The following is a 17,508-nucleotide window of genomic DNA, read 5'->3' on the forward strand; positions in this document are numbered from 1 at the left end:
TTAAGCCTCACCCCCTTGAACCCCCGTTCCCCTCTTTACCCGCAACAGGAGTTGGAGAAGTTCAAGTTCGTGCTGGACTACAAGATCAAGGAGCTCAAGAAGCAGATTGAGCCCAGAGAGGCCGAGATCAGCTACATGAAGGAACAAATCAAGGTGTGTGTGTATGTATGGGGGGGGAGTATGGGGGGGGTGTCTGGCCGGGTATATATACATATATAGGGCGTATGGGAGTGTGGGGTTATGTGGGGAGGGGCTGTGTTTGGTGGGGTTAGGGTTAAGGATGTCTGGGAGGGTGTGGATATTCGTTTCCGGTGAAATCCAGCCATGCGGGGAACCTGCTCTCGAAGCCCAAGTCGCCCTCCTGCGACCACTCCTCACTCGCACCATCACCCTCACCACTACCATTCCCACCGCCACCATCACCACTTCATCGGCAGCACCGCCCCCCCCCCCCGCATATACCCCGTACCCCACACCCTCCTCCCCCACGCGCCCCTACAACCCTCACTTCCCTCCTCACCCGGCCTTGACCCCCCACACACACACGCCCCCCCACCCACACACACAGGAGATGGATGGTGAGTTGGAGCGGTACCACAAGACCAACGCCACTCTAGACCTGACCATCGCCAACATGAGGCTGAAGCAGACGGGGCTGGCGAACGAGGTGGCGGACCAGCGCCACGACAAGCAGGACGCACACGCGCTGCTGCGCCGCTTCCAACACGACCTGCAGGAGGTGGTGGGCTTCCTGCAGGAGCCCAAGGTGCTCAAAGAGAAGGTGAGGAGGAGGAGGAGGAGGAGGAGGAGGGGGGGGCCCCGCGTGCCACGACAAAAAACCCTAAAACCCTGAAACTCGTACCCCATGTCCCCACGCATGCCTTTGGAAGGGGGAAGCGGGTGGGAGTGTCTGTTTCCGTTCCTTTCCAACGGCTCCGACCCTGCTTTTCTCCTCCACCCCCTCTCACCCCCCTCCACCTCCCTCTCACTCCTCCACCGTCCTCTCAACCCCCTCTCAACCACCTGACAGGTCAAGTGGTTATATCAGAAGCACTGCGGGGAGCTGAAGCTCGGTCCGGAGGAGGACGGGGATGTGGAGCGGGAGGCGGCACGACAGCGGGAGTACCTTGAGAAGACGGTGAGGAGGCGGACGGGGAGGGGGATGGGGTTCGGTGGTGTTGCACCTGCTTTACACACGCGCTGACATCGCATGTGCGTTGCTGTTGTGTTTTGCCCCTCCCCGATGTCGCCACCCTAAACCCCCTAATCCACAATAACCAGTCCCAGCCAACCAGGCAGTCCGGGATTCATCATTCCGGGATTCAGTCCTGTGTCTCCAGGACACCCCGCCCCAAATCTCCACATTCCAACCACCTCTCAACCACCTTGCAACCACCTCCAAACACCACCTCTAAACCCATAAATTCCTCCAACTGGGAGGTCTTACCCTGAACCCCACCACCAACAACCCTCCCCCCTTTCCCCCGTGCCCCTCATCCCCCTGCAGGTGGACAGTCTCAAGCGCAAGCTGGCCAAGGACAGTGAGCTGCACCGAACAGACAACCTGAGAATCATGCAGGTGCGGGTTGGCGGGGGGTGGGGGAGGGAGTGGAGGGGGAGGGAAAGGGGGGCCGGGCCATGGGTGGGATGATGGGCGAAAGGGGGAAATAGCTGATCTTCCTGAACACCTGGAGCTCTCGATCCCCTCACACCCTTCATCCTTCATCACCTCACTGGCCGAGAAACCCTAAAACCCAACTCTCCGTAACCCCCCCCCCCGCAAATCCCGACAGGAAAATACGGCACTCATCAAGGAGATCAATGAGCTCCGTCGCGAGATTAAGACGCTCAAGGGCGGGCTGGCCAGCGCGGGCGGCGGCCTGGGTACGGCAGGTGGCAAGGGCGGCGGCGGCCGTGGCGGCGGTACTGCTGGCGGCGGTCGCACCAGTCCCGACGGCGGTTCCCTGAGCCAGGCTGAGAGCCTCCGTCGGGAGCTGGAGATGCAGCGGGAGCTCATTGCGCGGCTGAGAGAGGAGGTGAGGTGCCAGAAGTGGTAGTGGCGGGGGAATACACCTGGTCGCGATTCAAAAAAGAGATATTTCTTTTCTTTGCTGTCGGGTCATATGTCGCTGGATTGTCCACGGTCAGGTGGTTTACGGCTGAGAGGAAGGCACGTGTACGTTTAGAAGTACCCGGGAGGGGGAGGGGGAGGGGGAGGGGGAGGGGGAGGCGGGGAGGGGGGCCCGGGGACGGGGAGGGGGAGGGGGAGGGGATCTCCAAGTTCTGTTCGGCACGCGCTTTCTTCCTTCTACCCCTCATCATCATCATCATCATCATCCTTCCCGTACCCTCCTCAAGCTTTCCCCGGCCTTCCCCAGTCCCCCAAAACACACACACACACACACCTCCCTTACCCGCGACCCCCCCTCCGCCAACCCGCGGCCACTCCTCCCTCGTCATCCCCGGCCCAACCAAACCCGACAACACCCGAACCCCCTTACCCCGCTTGGTAGATGATGGTCAAGGAGGCTCGCATTAAGCAGCTGGAGGCCATGGTGGTGCCGCGACCCATCAGCCGGGAGAGGCTGCCGCCCATGGACGGATTCCCGGCACCCCCACCTGCACAACCACCTCCACAACTACAACCACCGTCACAACCGCCAGGCAACGGTGCCGGCTTGGGTAACGGGTATTCCGGGTCAGGCGCCGGCGGCGGCATGCGGGAGAGCGGCAGTGGTAACGGCGGCGGGCCCGGACTAGGTGGTGGCGGTGGTTCGAGTGCATCAATTTTGACTGCGGCGGCGATTGCGGCGTCTATGGGGCCGGCCCCCCCTGGAGAAGGGGAGGCGTGAGGGGGATGGGGGGAGAGGGTGTTGAGGGCTGCGGCGGCAGAAGGGCGGTGGAGAGGAAAAGGAGGGGGGGATACGTCCAAGCCCAGGATGCAGGGCTTTTGTGATGAGGAGGATGGGGAGGAAGGGGCGTGTGTGTGTGTGTGCGTGTGTTTGACGGGGGATTCACTGGCCGGGTGGGGGCTTGCAGGGCGGACAGATGAAGCCCGGCGGAGTGAGAAGGGCAGGGCATGAGCTGGACAAGTCCAGCCCTGCCCCTCTATAGCTGTTTATCTGGGACTGTGACTCAGCTTGGAAAGAGAGGACGTTGGGGGTTGGACATGGGGGAAGAGGAGGGAGTCTTTTTTGCGAGGCGCGAGGGAGGGGGTGAGGGAGCGCGAGGGAGGGAGGGGGCGAGAGGAAGGGAGAGGGGAAGGGAGAGGGAGATATAGAGAGAGCGGGACGGGGTGGTGGAAAGTCCTCTCGGGAAGGGGGAGAGCTGTTCGGAGGGTGTCCGCACCCCCGGGACCGCCCTCCGGGGCGCCCCACTGCCACGTCCTCCTTGCCTCCTTGGCGCGAGAGGCCCCGGGCCCGGGCCCCGGCCCCGGCTAGGCTTTATCCGCGTCTCTGCGTACGTATGTCTGTATGTACAGGTGCGGTGGGGTGGGGGGGGAGGAGGAGACTGGCACCCCATGTCGGCGCTTGAAGGCACCGTTCGTCAGGTTCGACCGCCCTGAGATGGGTATCGCCTCACACAGCTGAGGTGAGGTGAGGTGAGGTGCGGTGAGGTGGTGAACTGGGCTGGGTAAGTGCGCCGAAGGTCCCTCTCACCTCCGGGGCCCGTGAACACGGGCCCTATGTGTTGGAGGTGAGGCGCTTGGGGGTTGGGGGAGAGGAGGACGGGCAATGGAGGTGGCAATGGTGGGTGGTTGGAACGGTGGTGGTGGAAGTGGCGGTGACTGACTGTGTACGGCAACAGTTGTGTAAAGCAGCTGGCGTTGGTTTCTGGAAAAGGAGGGGGTTTTCTACAGGGCCCAACCCAACCCAGTGGTGGATGGGGATATGAGAGGGGCTGCGGGCAGGATGAGCCTCTCCGAGTTGAACTGGTTGACCTGCTCGAGAAAGGACTGACGTACGTGCAGACATACATACAGAATTAGGTAGACATGCAGAAGAAAGCAAAACTGAACGATTGGCCGACTGATTGACAGAGAAACCGACAGGAAGTGGTGAGGTGGGGGAAGGGAAGGACGAACGGGACGAAGGGAAGGAGCTTGACCTGCGCGTGCGTGCGCTTGCATGTGTGTGTATGTATGTATTTATGTGTGTGTATGTGCGGTTGTGAACGCGTGCGTGTATATATGTCCGTTATGAAACAATCCACGTGTGTATGTATGTGTGTGATACGTCAGCATATGCGGTTTGTGATTACGTCATCTCCTCGAGGTCCATTCTCGTTTCCGTCGTCCCTGACTGCCACTGCCTCTGCTACTGCTGCCACTGCCACCGCTGGGCGATTGTTGCTGGTTGGAACGCTAAGGCAAACTTCCTCTAGTGACCCTTCCGGCGCATGTGTTGCTTGTGCCCGCGTCCTTGCACACATGTGCTCGTTGGTATTGTGCCTTCACTAGGCCAAGGCAAAGGCCACACGTCCTTGATGATCGTAGTGTCCAAGACTGGCAAGACGCCTACTAAACGTATTTTGGGGCCTTTCGGCCCCGGCCGGGCTCACTGCTTTCAGTCAGTCAGTCAGTCAGTCAGTCAGTCAGTCAGTCAGTCAGTCAGCGTCGTGTCTCGTGCCACGCTGAACTGAGAATTGCATCCAAAAGCTAATATTAGGACGTGTTCACATGTGGGCGAATCAGGGTTGATTCATGCGAATTGGACTCTGAATTGGACCTGATTGGACCCGAATCGGAATTGGGGTCCGGGGGGGCCTCTTCGGGTATGATTCGACGTGATTCACAGTTTTCTTTCTCAAAACAAAGTTGTTTAACAAACCGTTTCTCATAATTACCATTACAATACTATAGGAACATTTTCCAATTGTTAATTCACGCAAAGCGCACCGAGCATTTTTCACGAACTCCTGCAGCTATGTATGTACAAGCCTGGTGATAATTTTCGCCATAGAAACGATACTTATACTGTTCTGTTCCTAGATAATGCTGGCTTGCCTTGGGTGATGGGGCGTAGCCGCGGAGCTTCAGCTGCCGTGCAGCGAATCGTATGTGAACACAATTCCGAAAGCCGCCCCGAATCGGACTCCCAATCAGACTCTCAATTGGACAACATGTGAACACACCCTTACGATTCTCCACCGATCACCGAAGAATGAATCCACGTACATCATCGGTGCGGAAGAATAGCTTTCTGCTCACCATTGCGTTTTACACACCAACCAACCAACCACGACCATCAGCAATAATGATAAAAAACATACGCCGCTCAGCTCCGCCCTTTTCGGCTTCAAAGATGCTGACTACCCTAGTCGAAACCTGTTTCACATTCGCATTATTTTATTATAATTAATATTGGCATTATAGCTCCCTTGCCTCCAGGCTTGATAGCAAATGCCTGGAGAGACCAGCGCTGCATTTCCCCCCTCCTTACTGGCGTTACACTGCTGATGGCTCGTACATCCATAGTTACACCTGGTACGCATGCCAGCAGCCAGTGTACATGAAGCATTTCGCAATAGAGCTGGGAGGATAATTCGACGGAAAGCCAGAGCGCGAATATTAAGAAGGTGAGATTTGAACTGTTTGAGTGGGTGGGGTGGTAGCGGGTATGCTACGGCACGGCCAAGGCATGAGCAACCTACCAAGACAACCAACCACGCAACTTGAACCTTCAACTAAAAACTGAAACGACCAACTACCTAAAACCCTGAGCTGCAGCCAAAGGAAGAAGTGGCGCTTTGCATTTCCCGATAGCGCCATCATCACCCAGATGTCACCCACCATCATCACCCCGCTCGCTGACCCCCAGAGGGGCCCACTGCACAGCCCGATTCCCCGCAGACCGCAATGACATATTCACGATATTCACCACGCCATCCGTACACAGCCGCATCACCACCGTCGCTACACCAACACAGCCACCATTGCGGCCATCCGGCAAGCCCCTTACCAGCTCCACTACACATACCGCCAGCCCCTGCACGGCCCCTGACCGTATCCGATCCGATTTTATCCGGATATATCCGTCCTCCACAACACCACCTCCGACGCTGCGAGGTCGACCACCAGCAGCAGCGGTAGCAGCAGCGGCAATAGCAATAACAACAACAATAATAATAGCATCAACAGTACGAAACACCCAACCTCTATGAGCCACCGCCGCAGTAGCAGGAGCAGCCCGCACCCCTGTTCAGGATACAAACAAGTACCACTCGTCAGGCCAGTACACGCCACCCCAAACCCCCAAGACACTCCCACCTCCACCGAAAACATGATTGCGCCGTGCACACGGGATGGGATATTTGTTTGGATTCAGTGTATGCATGTATGTATGTGTGTGTGAAACACGGGGATATATCTTCACCCGTGGCAGCTACCCTGCGAAACTCTGCCTTCCCGATGAGCGCGGGAAGGAATGGCGATACCCCGCTGTTACACCGAAGAAGACCCCCTAAACATCTCTGCACAACAATACATACGCACATACATACGCACATACATCAAACTGCACATGGGACATACATCGCTCCCTCCATCACGCCTTGGTCCCCTCTGTGGGTAGTCCTCGGAACCGCCACTGCTGGAGGCCCCCCTCCAGCCAAAACATGTTGTTGGCGCTCCAACCCGCCTGCGCGCGCCGAGAGGGAATGAAGGTTACAAGTTACAAGTCCCGCACAAGTGCGGGGATGTCCGTAAAAGCCGGGGGAGGGGCCCATGGACGGTAAATCGTTTTTTAGTGCGGTTACGTGGTGGACCATCAAATGGAGAGGGAATGAAGGAGTGAGTGTGGAGTGAGTGTGTGTGGAAAGAAAGGAGGACCGTATAGGGTTTTGTCCTCAGTCAGCGTGAACACAGGTCGGGTCAACGATGATGTACATGGCACGATTTTCCGTACATGGTACGGCACCGCTGCTGAAGTCGCCGCTGTTGCTGTTGCTACCGGCTTACGTTAATTAGTTCGTACGCGGCCTTCAGAGACCGAGATTCCCGACCGAAGGCGCGCTCCGGGTCGCGAATGGCGGGCTTGACGCCCTTCCGGAGGTCGACCTGTCGAAAGTATAATTACCGTTGGTTGAATGACGGTTGGTGCTTAATTAACAAGAAGTCCATTAATAGGACTATTATGGCCTCAGCGACAGTTAATGTAGTGCTGTGTTTTATGAGCACATATGAAAATAATTCGGTCAAATGTCTCGCACAAAGAATTTCCTCCATACAATCGTAAAAAGAGAAGATACATACACGTACATACATACACACACATATATACACACGCGTTGCTCCGAAGGGTTTCTTCGACAAATTCCATTTGAGCCGGGGCGCGCGGCCGGTCACTCGCACACGGTAAAGGTAGAAAAAGTACCAAGTCGTACACGTCGTGCCGTACAATCTGAAGTACATGCCGTGCAATACACACCGTACTCACCAGCGTATCCAACGTTCCCCCAATAGCGCACATGAGGACGACCTTTTGGTTCTTCTTCAGCACTGACAGCGCCTTCGTCTGGTAGTCGGGGTCGCGCTCTGGAAACACATCATGGAAAGTGTGTATGAGGACATGGGGCGGGGGCGGGGGCGATGGCGGGGGCGGGGGCGGGGGGTTTTCGGGTTTAGGAAGGGAAACGTGTAAACCGCCTTACTGATGGTTGCAGCGAGTGCGGTCGTGGCGGAAGAAAGGGAACCCAACAAAACAGAAGAAAACAAAACAGAAGACAGCGGAACAATGCAGCTACTTGGGTCTTAAAGGACATATAGTGCCTTGCACTCTCTGCTCTTCATCTCCAAAACCTCGAACTGACAGACTGACAGACTGACAGGCTTTCCTTAGGTATACACCCTCCGTCCCTTCCACAACCGCCCTAACACCATTACCGCCACCATCATCACCGCCCCGCTGGTGCTGCTCTGCACTGTGTTTTCCCCCCTCCCCCTCCCCCTCCCCCAGACCCGGCGGCCCCACCCACCGGTAGCCCGCATGGCGAACCCAACGGCCATGGCCGCCTTCTTGACGGTGTCCCAGAAGCTGGTGCCCTCCACGTAGCGGTACAGAGGGAGACTCACCGCGCCCGCGGCGTGAACCTGGATAGAGGGTGTGGATGTATGTATGTACGTGTGCATGTACGTGCGTATGTATGTGCGTATGTATATGTGTACGAAGGAAAACGTCGATGTGAATGCAATAATAACGGACGGGGCTTCGTTATTAAAGTTAAAAACACACGCAAATCACACATCGTTGATGTTCGCTGGTCTGGGGCGGGATGGAAAGCGGAGTGGTGGACGGGATAAGATGTACGTGCGTGTACGAATGTACGTGAGTGTGTAAAATGACGGAGTGGTGGTTTGCCCAGTTTGGTCAGTTCGCGGCTGTACGGCAGGTGTACGGCTGATCAGGGAACGGTGATGTCACTACTGAACGCAGTCGCTGGCACCCGAACATTAGTTGGATTATTACGACAACTTCTTTATCCCCAGGCTGGCAACCGCTACCAACGGCCCAACCGTAAAAATCAATTGTTTCCTCGCCTGCTCAAAGTCGTTGGCCAGCCGTACGTCAACAATGGTCCAGCCCTGCTCTTGAAGCGCCAGTGCCTGACAGGGCGAACGACAGCCCAACCGTCAAAACGGTTTATTTATTCAGGGCGACAGCAGCCACAGGTCCCGACAAAAAATGCGAAATACCAGGGGCCGGCCAGGTGCTTTGAATCGAACATAATCAATATGAATTAAAGTTATAATTTTACCAGGAGCCTGCGGCAGGACCGAGGAAACAGGACAATTAACCAAACTTGCTCACGGGGCCGGGTGGGGGCCGTTTCCCCTTCCTCTTAACAACGCATCCAAACACGAGAGGAAAACAGTTCTAATTTTCTCGCTCCCTCTCCCTCTTCCTCCTCCTCAACGCGCCCTCCAACCTTGCAAAAGGAAAAGGAATTTAGAAGCCTAACCGCCAACCGTTAACCGCTAAAACATTCAACGCACACGCACCTCTTCCGGAGTGACGCTGCGAAGGCCCTTGCTGACCAGCAGCGTGTGAATGGCGGGCCACACCTGTACGGCAGTGCAGCGGTACGGCGATACAAGAGGCGGAGTGTTGCAATCTATGCTTACGTCAGGAGGGGAATTTTAATTTATTATATTATAGCCTGGTGGCCATCAAAAATGTTAAGTAAACATAATCTACATTACTTAATATCTTAAGATCAAATTAAATCAATATATATTGGGTAATATAATATTGATACAACACCCTAGGTACGGTAAAATACCCACCACGTACGGTGTGCCGCTTTTGGGCGTGGCCAATGTTTGGTCAAACTTGCCCGCGAACCGATCATCGCGAAGCCACCTGCGGGAGGTGAGGTGGGAGGTGAGGTGGGAGGTGAGGTGGGAGGTAAGGGCAAAAGAAGGGGAACGTGGCAAAAGGGGGGGGGAGGAAATGACACCCAGGGGTCGCAGCTAGCTGGGTTATGGGCTGGGTTAACTGATGCAGGCGAACGGCTGCCGTACTCCTTCATGAAGAGTTTAATCTTAATAAATCTGGTTGTTACTTATGTATGTTAACATACACATGCCCCTGGAATGTGGGGCAATGAAAAGCAGCGAAACAGCCCCAGGCGTTCTCGAGCATATACCGACTCACTCCCTTGACCCTGCGCTGTGCTGTGCTGCGCTACACAGCGATATTCACCAATGACATATTCATCGATATATTAAGCTGCCCCGACCTTCTACATTAGCATGTGACCAGTTCCGCCCCAACATAAACCCCAAGTCATAATCCCGGCGGGGCGCCTTTCTGCCGTGCGTCGCTCGGTCTACTTGGTTAACCATCGCTCCCCACGTTTTTCCCCTATGATGGCCTGGACCGCTTTCCGCAGGGCCATCTTCCCCTCCCAAGTTTCGTAGGCCAGTATGATCCTCTAGCATAGTTTGCACCGACCTGTTGTTCGCTGGGTCAAAGCGGAAACCCACGGATTCAAAGTCCACAGGGTCCGCTAGCTTTGGTGCACGACCGGTGATGCGTCCTCCTTTAGCTGTCGTTGCAGCGTTCGAGGACGTTGACTTTGCGCTCACGAGGACAGCGGAGTTTCGGGATGGCTTGCAGGCACGGCATGGCGCGGCCGCACGGCCACCACACCGCATCGCCATCAAGACAAGGCGTTGTAGAAATGTGAGGGTATGGTACTGGTTGTGCGCGCTGGTGTCGGAGATTAGGGCACGTAGGGTGGTCGTGTGGTGTTGCGCGTAGTGATGCAAGCGCAGTGCGGAGCCTGCGTGATAACTTGGTAACCCTGAGCTTCCCAGCTACAGCAATGGCACATAAACACAGCGATGTACACTGTTGCAATGCGCGAGGCATTTCGTGGTTGATGGACTTTGCATAAGCCCCTCGCTGGTCGACCCTATCCGTCTCCTATGGTCGGCAGGCTGCAAACAGACTGGATCTGCGGTCCAAAGGTTCTGCTTGTGAATACTATCTCATCGTGTTATGAAGGGCTGAGGCTTGACGACTTCAACTGTATAGTATGCAATTCACTTGACCTTTCATTTCATGATGCAAAACACGTAAATGGTGAACCATGTAAGAAACCTTGTGTAATATGCATAGCTGCCAAAGGCCGGCTACATGTTTTGACGTGGCTTGGCCGATTGACGACGGACGATTTCCGTTGCCACGAACGGGATCAAGCCATCGGCTGCAATCACGGAGCTCAACACGCATAATCCAACTCCCTTCTACCCACGAACATGAGAGGTGGCGACGCTGCAGGGCTCTCATTCTCCATGCGCAGCAGCCGCCGCGGACTGCACGCTGGGGCCTCCATGCCGCGCAAACGCATGTCCTGGGCAGTCCCAACTTGCCTTTCCTCAGCGCTGAGGCAGCCACATCACCGGATGTCTCGATACCACATCCCGATAGTGCTGCTGCCCCACGACCCTTCATCAGCAGCGCGGCGAGCGCGCTTGCCGGCGCGGACTCTCACGCTGTCACGCTGGATGGCAGACCCCTGATCTATCAGGTACATACATACATACATACATGCGCGGAGCCAGAGCCCATCCGGATGGACCAAAGCAGCCCGTAGAACCACCAGGGCCTGGGGGGCGGTTCGTGCCTCCCTTGCATGTATGTGTATGCGTGTATGCACGTGTGTGCCCGCACATTGGGTGCGTAAGCCGGAAGAAAGATTCGCAAGCATCGCATACCCGCATGTGCACGCTTGTCGCATCGTCGCGTATAATATGACAACACCCCCTAGGATTGGGCTCGCCAGGGCAGAGAGAGGAGAAAAGAGAGGGGAAGGTAAAAAGAGAGAAAGAGAGAATTCAGGGAGTGGAGAGAGCAGAGGACAGAGAGAAGAGGGCAGCTGGTGTTAACCCGAATCAGCCGAGAGGTTTCCGAGACACCCTTCACTGACAAACACAAACACACACACAAACACACACACAAACACACACACAGACACGCACATATTTCAAAACGAAAATCAACGAGAAATTACGGAGTATAATTCCAGTATACTTCATTTACAACTTCTTGTATCTACATGTCCACTCTTCCACTTGACTTCATTGTTCGCAATAGCTCATAATAGTTCTTCATTTGTCCCTCATAGCCATACCCTCAGGACGGCGACTCCGGAGGGCGGTCCCTGCGGCGGAACGGAGACGACTGCCCGGAGCCTGCAGGGGAGGAGGAGGCGGAGGAGCCTGCAGGGGAGGAGGAGGCCGTGGAGGGGTATGGAGAGCAGGACGAGGAGGACGAGGATGGGCCGTACGGTGGACAACATTCCATGCAGCGGCGGCTAGGCCGGGGCCAGTGTCGGGGAAGTCAGATCAGCAGAGGCGACGGCGGCGGCGGCGGAGGTGCGGCCGGGCAGCGGCGGCCACGCCAACAGCCGCAGCCACCGCCACAGCCGCAGCCACCGCCACAGCAGCAGCTACTGCAGGAGGTGCGGCACCAGGCGCAGACACCCCGACATCGGTTATGCGCTGGGGTTTCGGAGCCACCCTTCCCGGACCAGCAGCAGCAAGACCAGGAACAGCAACAACAGGATCAGGATCATCATCATCATCATCGCCGTCAAGGGGGTCATCGTCTCTTTCATGGACGACAGCAGCAGCAGGACCAACAGGACCATCAGCAGCAGCAGTTCCAGCAGCAACAAGGACGGCAGAGGCGACGGTGGCATTACCCGCAGCAGCAACAGCAGCGGCTACATGCCACCCTAGTGCATGCGCGGCACTGCCTGTCACGGGCGCTGGCCTCCTCCACCTCCCCACTTGAGCTGGAGCAGCTGCTGGCCTGGTGCCTACCTTCCGCCGCCTCCTCCTCCTCCTTCCCCTCCTCCTCAGCTGCCACCACCGCCGGCACCGCCGCCGAGGAGCCTCTGCCGCTCTTAGACCCGGTTTGTGTGTCAGCGGCAGTCTGCCGTATGGTACGACTGCACAGGGCGTCGCCGCCGTCGTCCGCCGCCGCCGTGGGTGCAAGCGATAGGGCTGCGGCGGGCGCTGCTGGCCGCGACAGCAGTCGCAGTAGCGGTGGCGGCAGTAGCAGCAGCAGCCATTTCAGCAGCAGCCACAGGAGTCATGAGTGGGGTTCTGACTCGACACCGTGGTCAGGCGGCAGAGCGGCAACGGTGGAGGGTGGCGGATCTGTGGATGTCGCGTGGGGAGCCGCGGCGCCGCTGGAGACGTACGGGCGTGGGGCGGAGGGGCTATGGACTAGAAATGGCGGCGGCGGTGGGGCCACGGCGGTGCCGCCGCATGCGCCGCCTGCAAACTTGCAGGTGGCGGGATCGACGGAGTGGCAGGTGGACACCGGAGGGGCTGTAGCGGCGGGAAGCGGCGGTGGCGCCGTGACGCTCGTCGCGCCGCCTGCTACTGCTGCTACAGCACCTATTGCTGTTACTACAGCTTCGTCTCGTGGCTGCACGGGCGGTATCACTTTATGCGGCAGTAGCTCTGAGGGCAGCGGCTTAACGATATCAGTTGCGCCGGCGGCAACTCCATTGACAGCCGTAACGGCGGCAGTAGCTGCAGTAGCAGGGCCCAGCGGCGGCGGCGGCGACTTGCGGCCATATACAGCTGTAGCTGCTACCGCAGCCGGCACGGCACACAGCCTCATGTTACGTGATGTGGCCCTGGTACGCTACAGCGCCGGCGGTGCAGCAGCTGCCGGCGCCCGCCCTGTAGCGCCGTCATTGCCAAACAGCTCCCGGGAGGGATCCGCCGAAGCCACCGTTGCCGTACTGTTGCCACAAGCAGATTTGACCATGGGAACACGTAGCAACACGCCAGCGGGAAAGGGGCGGCGGCCGGTCTGTACGACGGCAGTGGCGGCGGCGCCGACGGAGCCCTCTTTCTGCCGCGACGGAAGCGGTCCGCTTCCATTTGCGGCCCTTGCAGGTCCGTCACGTCGCTCGACGCAGCCCTTCCTGCGCCTCGCTGCGGCAGCTGTACGGCATTGCCTTGCGAACGCCGCCACCTCCGCAACCGCGGGCGAGCTTCCTTCCGCCGCTTTCACCTTGGGTGCGGGGCGCGAAGCGGTAGTACCGGCGACAGCGGCTGTGTCCTCCTGGGTAGTCAGGGCAACACAGCTCAAGGCAGTTGCCGCCGCCGACAGCGGCGGCGGCGGCGGCAATGGCCACCTGCATGCGGTCAGCCCCGCGACGCTGGCCTTCGTAGAGGCGGCGGCGGCGGCGGAGCTCGCCGCTGTCGACGCTGTTGCCGCTACCGCTGGCAGCGGCGGTGGGCTTTCTTCGACGGCAGTGGCAGCGGCAGCGGCCCCAGTGGGTCGATTCAGGCCTCGAGAGCTGGCAAATGTGGTGTGGGGCCTGGCCTGTCTTCGGAGCCAGGATGCACAGCTTTGCGGCAGACGAGAGGACCAGGTGCTACTGCTGCGGCTGGCGGAGGAGCTACTGCCGCGGCCGCCGCTGGACGAACAGGCGTCAGGCTTGGCGGCCATGGAATCGGCAGCCGGCAGCAGTGCTACTGCCCATTCCGGCGGTAGCGTCAGCAGCAGTAGTTGTAGTTGGTTTCGGAGCCGCTGGCAGCCCGGGGAGCTCGCGATGATGGCATGGGGTATGGCGCGCGCCGGCGTGGCGCCGCCGAGCCGCCGCTGGCTGTTGTCGTTCATTGCGGCGTGGGACGAGCGCACGTTGATGTCGGCGGCCCCATCCGACCTGGCCTGTCTGGCCTGGTCACTGGCGCGCTGGCAGCGAATGGCCGAACGGACGACGGCGTGGCGGCGCGCTGTCCTTGCCGGTTCTAGCTGGGCCGACAGCCGCCGTCACCGCCGGCAGCAGCAGCAGCAGCGGAAGAGGCCGGCACGGGGTCGGCGGCTGAGGTTCTCCGCCTCTCCGGGGGCTTCTGCCGCGGGTAGGACCCTGGCGGCGCCGCCGCCGCCGCGGCTGCTGCTTCCGTCGGCCTGGTTGGAGTCCTTCTGGGTGGCCAGCACAGAGCACATACGGTGCCGTACCGCTCCGCGAGCAGCCGCCGCCGCCGGGACGTCGCAACGCTGGTCACCGACGGATCACCAAGGACGCAGTGCGTGGGTGCACCTTCCCCCTCCCCCTCCCCTTCATCGTCCACAGCTTAACTCGGAACAGAACCTGAGCAGACCGCCTGGCGGGGCTGGCGCTTGTCGTACTGCCGCTGGCTCGGATGTACGACATGTGGATGGCAGCGGGCAGCGGGCCGCGGGGAGCTGGGGTGTCTCCGAGCTGGCGATGCTAATTTGGTCGGTGGGGGAGCTACAGCTTGCGCCGCCGGCGGACTGGATGGAAGCGGCATTGCGCGCCGCTGCGGCGGCGGCGCCAGCGGCGCCGCCGCTGGCGCTGGCAACGACGCTCCGCGGTGCGGCGCTCATAGGCGCGTGCACGCCGGTGCAACAGCCCGCTGCTGCTGCCGCCGCAGCTGCTGCCGCCTCATCGTCGTCGTCGCCCTCCGCGCTGCCGCCAAAGGCGGCAGCGCCAGCTGCTCCAGCAGTACACTCGCCGTACAGCAGCTTCACGGCTCGACGGTCAGCGCTAAATGCCACTGCTGCAGGCCCCCACACGTCCCTCCCCCGTCTCCATTCCCAGGATGCTATAACGTCGGGGGACACCGTGGGGACCGGTAGTGGTCGTACATGCCCGGCGGCCGATCAGCTGCGTGTTAGCAGACCCATGGGTCACTCCTTTCCTTTCCATGTCGCAGCAGACGGCGCCGCCGTCGCTACGGCGGCGCCGTTGCCGTCGCCGGGCGCAGCGCAGCAGCAGCAGCAGCAGCTGCTGCACCAGCGGCCGCCTCGGCGGCCGCCGCAGTCACCGCCGCCGTGTCAGTCGCTCGTGGCGGCATTCGTACGGTCGTACCTGGGCCGCTGCGCGGCGGCGATTGGAGGCTTTGGTCCGAGCCAGGTTGTCGATTTGCTGGCGGCAGTAGAGGTGCGCGAATTTTGCGTGTTTCATTTTTTATTTACGTATAATTTGCAAACTGGTATTGGATTTGTGGAATACTATGGTTTCAGATGCTACTTTCCTCGGTCCTTACCTTCATGAGACATGGGTGGATTGGATCGGTTTGATTCGTTTAAGAAAAAACACAACTGTTGGCAATTTTTTGACAAAAAACTGAACTGTTTTTGCAACCTCAACTGACTAACCAACCAATCTGGCGAACCCCCTTAACCTCACTAAGCTTTCCTAACAGACACCCGCGGGCCTTTCCACACAGGGTGTGCACGCTCCCCCCAAAACCCCCTTCGTGCGTGGTTCGTCTGCCCCCCGACACACACACCCTCCACCACAGGCCCTCGCCGCCTCCGGCCACCTGCCCCCACCCGAAGCCCTTCCGGTGCCGGTTGAGAAGCTTCTGGACGCAGCTGTAGCTCGCTTACAGCGCTGCTATAGCCTGGGCCTTGGCGCGCGGCATTTGCTGGCGGCGACCGGCAGCTTGGCGGCAATGGGCCATACGCCGCCGGGGGAGTGGTTGGACTGGTGGTTGGACGAGATGTACGGCAGCTTCGTGGCCGGCCGCTTGCGGTGCCATGAGCTGGCGGCTGTGTTGCGGGTGCGCGTGTGGTGGTGGGGTTTGGTGGAGGGGGGGGGAGGGGGGGAGGGAAGGGAGAAGGGGAGGGAAGGGAGAAGGGGAGGGAAGGGAGAAGGGGAGGGAAGGGAGAAGGGGAGGGAAGGGAGAAGGGGAGGGAGAAGGGGAGGGAGGGAGAAGGGGAGGGAGAAGGGGAGGGAGAAGGGGAGGAAAGGGAGAAGGGGAGGGAGAAGGGGAGGGAGAAGGGGAGGGGAGGGAAGGGAGAAGGGGAGGGAGGTTCTTCTTTCCGAGATTGACTTTGCGATGCCCTCTTCCCCTCAGTGAGTGGTTTCTTCCTTTTACCTTGTTCTTCTTCTTCTCTTCTTGAACCCACACTACCCACCCAGTGCAGTCGTCATATTCGCAATTCGCTTTTTGTTCGTGAAACGATTTTTTACTTTATGCCCCCCCCACACACAATTCAACCATTAATCCGTTCAGCTCGAAACGAAAAAACGAAAATGAGTAAAGTATTCATAATCCATAGACAAAATCACATGCTCTTTAAAATCTTACCATTTGCGCACGCTTTCGCCATGCAGGCTCTGGCCGCCTTCCGTGTCGTACCCGGCACCGCCTGGCGTGCCGCCCTGCTGACCGCCGCCGCCGGCCAGCTCCGACATACCGACAGACCAGGACTGACGAACCTGGCGGCCTCCATGGCGGCGGCAGGACTACGCTTAGGTAGCGGCGGCGGCGGCGGCGGTGGCGGCGGCCAGGTCGTCGGCGCCACGTTAGCGGCGCCGGCGGAGGCGGCGGCGACCGCGTCTTGGTTCTGGCTGACGCGGTTTTTGCGCGTGTGGTCGGGTCTTCGTGGGTCCCAGCGGGTCCACTACTACGGCGGCACGTCGCCGCTGTTGCGGCCGCCGACGGCGCACCAAGCGGACAGGTGAGCGGGGGCTCAGCGGAATGTACGACCCTCACTTGGGTGCGTGCGTACAACGGTGCATATGTATGTATGTATGTATGTATGTATGTATGTATGTATGTATGTATGTATGTATGTATGTATGTATGTATGTATGTATGTATGTATGTATGTATGTATGTATGTATGCATGTATGTAATGCTAAAATAGTGAGAGCCGCGAGTAGGGGAGGTGTGGCGAGGTGGCACAGACTGGCTGCCCGTGTGTGTCGACGTGGCGTTCCCGACCACCCGGGCCCCATATCGCCATGTGTGGGTTACACCACCACCCTAGCTGAAGTGTGTTACCCTCCACAGGTGCAGCGGTCCCATACCAGTGTTAGCAGCCCCTACAGGATCTCAACGAATGTGCAGGATCTCCCCCGGCCCCCCGCCCCGCACACACCAAACCATCCACTCCCCTTGTGTGTTCCCTCCGGGCCCCCCCCCCTGTTCCACTTTCCCCTCCCCAACCTCTGTACATTCTTTCATGCACTGACCTCACCTCCTGACCCTCCCC

At 58.9% G+C, this 17,508-nt stretch overlaps 2 protein-coding genes across 2 annotated transcripts in view; one reads left to right on the forward strand and one right to left on the reverse strand.

Moving 5' to 3' along the window:
- Nucleotides 1–6,545: 6,545 nt before the first annotated feature.
- Nucleotides 6,546–10,162, reverse strand: VOLCADRAFT_92946 (uncharacterized protein; the record flags this gene model as incomplete). The annotated part of the gene is made up of 7 exons (XM_002952268.1): nucleotides 6,546–6,638; nucleotides 6,959–7,057; nucleotides 7,437–7,534; nucleotides 7,975–8,041; nucleotides 8,999–9,061; nucleotides 9,284–9,359; nucleotides 9,954–10,162. The coding sequence occupies 7 exons, from the start codon at nucleotides 10,160–10,162 to the stop codon at nucleotides 6,546–6,548; spliced, it is 705 nt and encodes a 234-aa protein (XP_002952314.1).
- A 406-nt stretch (nucleotides 10,163–10,568) lies between these two features.
- The window catches only part of VOLCADRAFT_92947 (uncharacterized protein), a gene marked incomplete at both ends in the record, with an annotated part of 7,599 nt that continues 659 nt past the window's right edge, over nucleotides 10,569–17,508 (forward strand). Inside the window, 12 exons of the mRNA XM_002952188.1 lie at nucleotides 10,569–10,579; nucleotides 10,962–11,034; nucleotides 11,644–11,881; nucleotides 12,371–12,495; nucleotides 12,805–12,828; nucleotides 13,447–14,216; nucleotides 14,455–14,563; nucleotides 14,611–14,872; nucleotides 14,980–15,038; nucleotides 15,100–15,441; nucleotides 15,806–16,066; nucleotides 16,624–16,970. Of these exons, the coding sequence (XP_002952234.1) occupies nucleotides 10,569–10,579; nucleotides 10,962–11,034; nucleotides 11,644–11,881; nucleotides 12,371–12,495; nucleotides 12,805–12,828; nucleotides 13,447–14,216; nucleotides 14,455–14,563; nucleotides 14,611–14,872; nucleotides 14,980–15,038; nucleotides 15,100–15,441; nucleotides 15,806–16,066; nucleotides 16,624–16,970 (2,621 nt within the window). The remainder of the gene's footprint in view (nucleotides 10,580–10,961; nucleotides 11,035–11,643; nucleotides 11,882–12,370; nucleotides 12,496–12,804; nucleotides 12,829–13,446; nucleotides 14,217–14,454; nucleotides 14,564–14,610; nucleotides 14,873–14,979; nucleotides 15,039–15,099; nucleotides 15,442–15,805; nucleotides 16,067–16,623; nucleotides 16,971–17,508) is intronic.

Source organism: Volvox carteri (genome assembly GCF_000143455.1).
Source record: "Volvox carteri f. nagariensis unplaced genomic scaffold VOLCAscaffold_28, whole genome shotgun sequence".
Lineage (NCBI taxonomy): Eukaryota > Viridiplantae > Chlorophyta > Chlorophyceae > Chlamydomonadales > Volvocaceae > Volvox > Volvox carteri.